General features: G+C 45.9%; 1 protein-coding gene across 1 annotated transcript in view; it reads left to right on the top strand.

The window, feature by feature from the left end:
- The window catches only part of SWI5 (SWI5 homologous recombination repair protein), a 13975-nt gene that overhangs the window by 314 nt on the left and 12112 nt on the right, over positions 1 to 1549 (top strand). The window contains exon 2 of the mRNA XM_019474057.1: positions 759 to 880. Coding sequence (XP_019329602.1) covers positions 759 to 880 — 122 coding nt within the window. The remainder of the gene's footprint in view (positions 1 to 758; positions 881 to 1549) is intronic.

Here is a 1549-nt window from a genome sequence, read left to right as displayed (position 1 = left end):
CCGGCAGCCGCTCGGTCGGCCCGGCACAGCAGGGAGGGGTTTTCCTGGAGGGTGAAGTTGCTCGTTGCCTGAAAAACTGCCGGCCTCGCAGTTCAGCACTGCGTCGTCCCGGGCTTCCCTTCACAAAGCCAAATGGCGAGTTTTATTTTTTATTTTCACTTTAGGCTGCAAATCTACAAAATGCTGTAGGATATGATACGGAGCAGGCTGACGTTACACAAACTGAAAAATATTTTACCCGAGCTTCCCCCCCTCCCTGCCCAGGAGATATTTCTTTCCTTTTCTTTTTTCTCCCTTGTTATCCAGTGACACATAAGAGTATTTTCTGATTAGTGCCCTCCAGCACTGTAGCATCTTGCCGGCAGCCGCTCGGTCGGCCCGGCACAGCAGGGAGGGGTTTTCCTGGAGGGTGAAGTTGCTCGTTGCCTGAGAAACTGCCGGCCTCGCAGTTCAGCACTGCGTCGTCCCGGGAGCTTCCCTTCAAAGCCAAATGGCGAGTTTTATTTTTTATTTTCACTTTAGGCTGCAAATCTACAAAATGCTGTAGGATATGATACGGAGCAGGCTGACGTTACACAAACTGAAAAATATTTTACCCGAGCTTCCCCCCCTCCCTGCCCAGGAGATATTTCTTTCCTTTTCTTTTTTCTCCCTTGTTATCCAGTGACACATAAGAGTATTTTCTGATTAGTGCCCTCCAGCACTGTAGCATCTTGTCCAGGGCTGAGTTAGCGTTAAACGTCTTCTGTGCTCTACAGATCCCATCTCCACGGTCCTGCCAACCTAATGGAGCCAATGAAGAAGCCCTGCGGTATGAAATCAAAGAGCTGAAACAGAAGGACCTTGCTCTAGACCAGGAAATTGCACAATTATTGTCTGAGTATGTCCTTGGCAAGCTCATTGTTCACTGTGATGCCTCAATTGTTTTTGTTTTTAAAACAAAATATGGTCCAGGAATTACAACTAAAAGCTGACCTCTTATGATGCCATTTTTATCATGGTGCTATACAATGTTGATTACAGTGTTGTTTTGAGTTATGGGACCTGTTAAAGACGAGGGAATTCTTTCCGGTTTATTTGGTAAAGCAAAACAAGTTTTACTAGGAGCTTGGATAAGAGGATTTTAACTTTACCCCAGATGTTGCAGAGGTAATTATGTGTAAACTGGGAACGAATAATTTTAACCATCATGGTACTACAACGTGTCATGCTACCAGAAGAGCTTGTTCATATGAGAGTTAAAACTGAGATCATGACTTGTATGACCTGCCAAATATAGTCCCAGATAAAACTGTTTCCTTTTTGTTCCGTCTTGATCGAGTGTTCACTTGTTTTGTGTCTGAGGCGAGTGGGTTAAACCTTTGTGTTCCAAGAAGCAGAGGTGTTTTCCAGGCGAGCAAGTGGCCTGATGTTGTGGTTTAACCCCATCCAGCAAGTAAACCCCACCCAGCCGCTCGCTCACTCCCCCCCGGTGGGATGGGGGAGAGAATCGGAAGGGTAAAAGTGAGGAAACTTGTGGGTTGAGATAAAGACAGTTTAACAGGTAAAG

The sequence above is a fragment of the Aptenodytes forsteri genome, unplaced genomic scaffold (assembly GCF_000699145.1).
Source record: "Aptenodytes forsteri isolate BGI_AS27 unplaced genomic scaffold, ASM69914v1 Scaffold136, whole genome shotgun sequence".
Lineage (NCBI taxonomy): Eukaryota > Metazoa > Chordata > Aves > Sphenisciformes > Spheniscidae > Aptenodytes > Aptenodytes forsteri.
The sequence above is the reverse complement of the archived record's forward strand: the minus strand, read 5'-3'. Positions and strand labels throughout refer to the sequence as shown.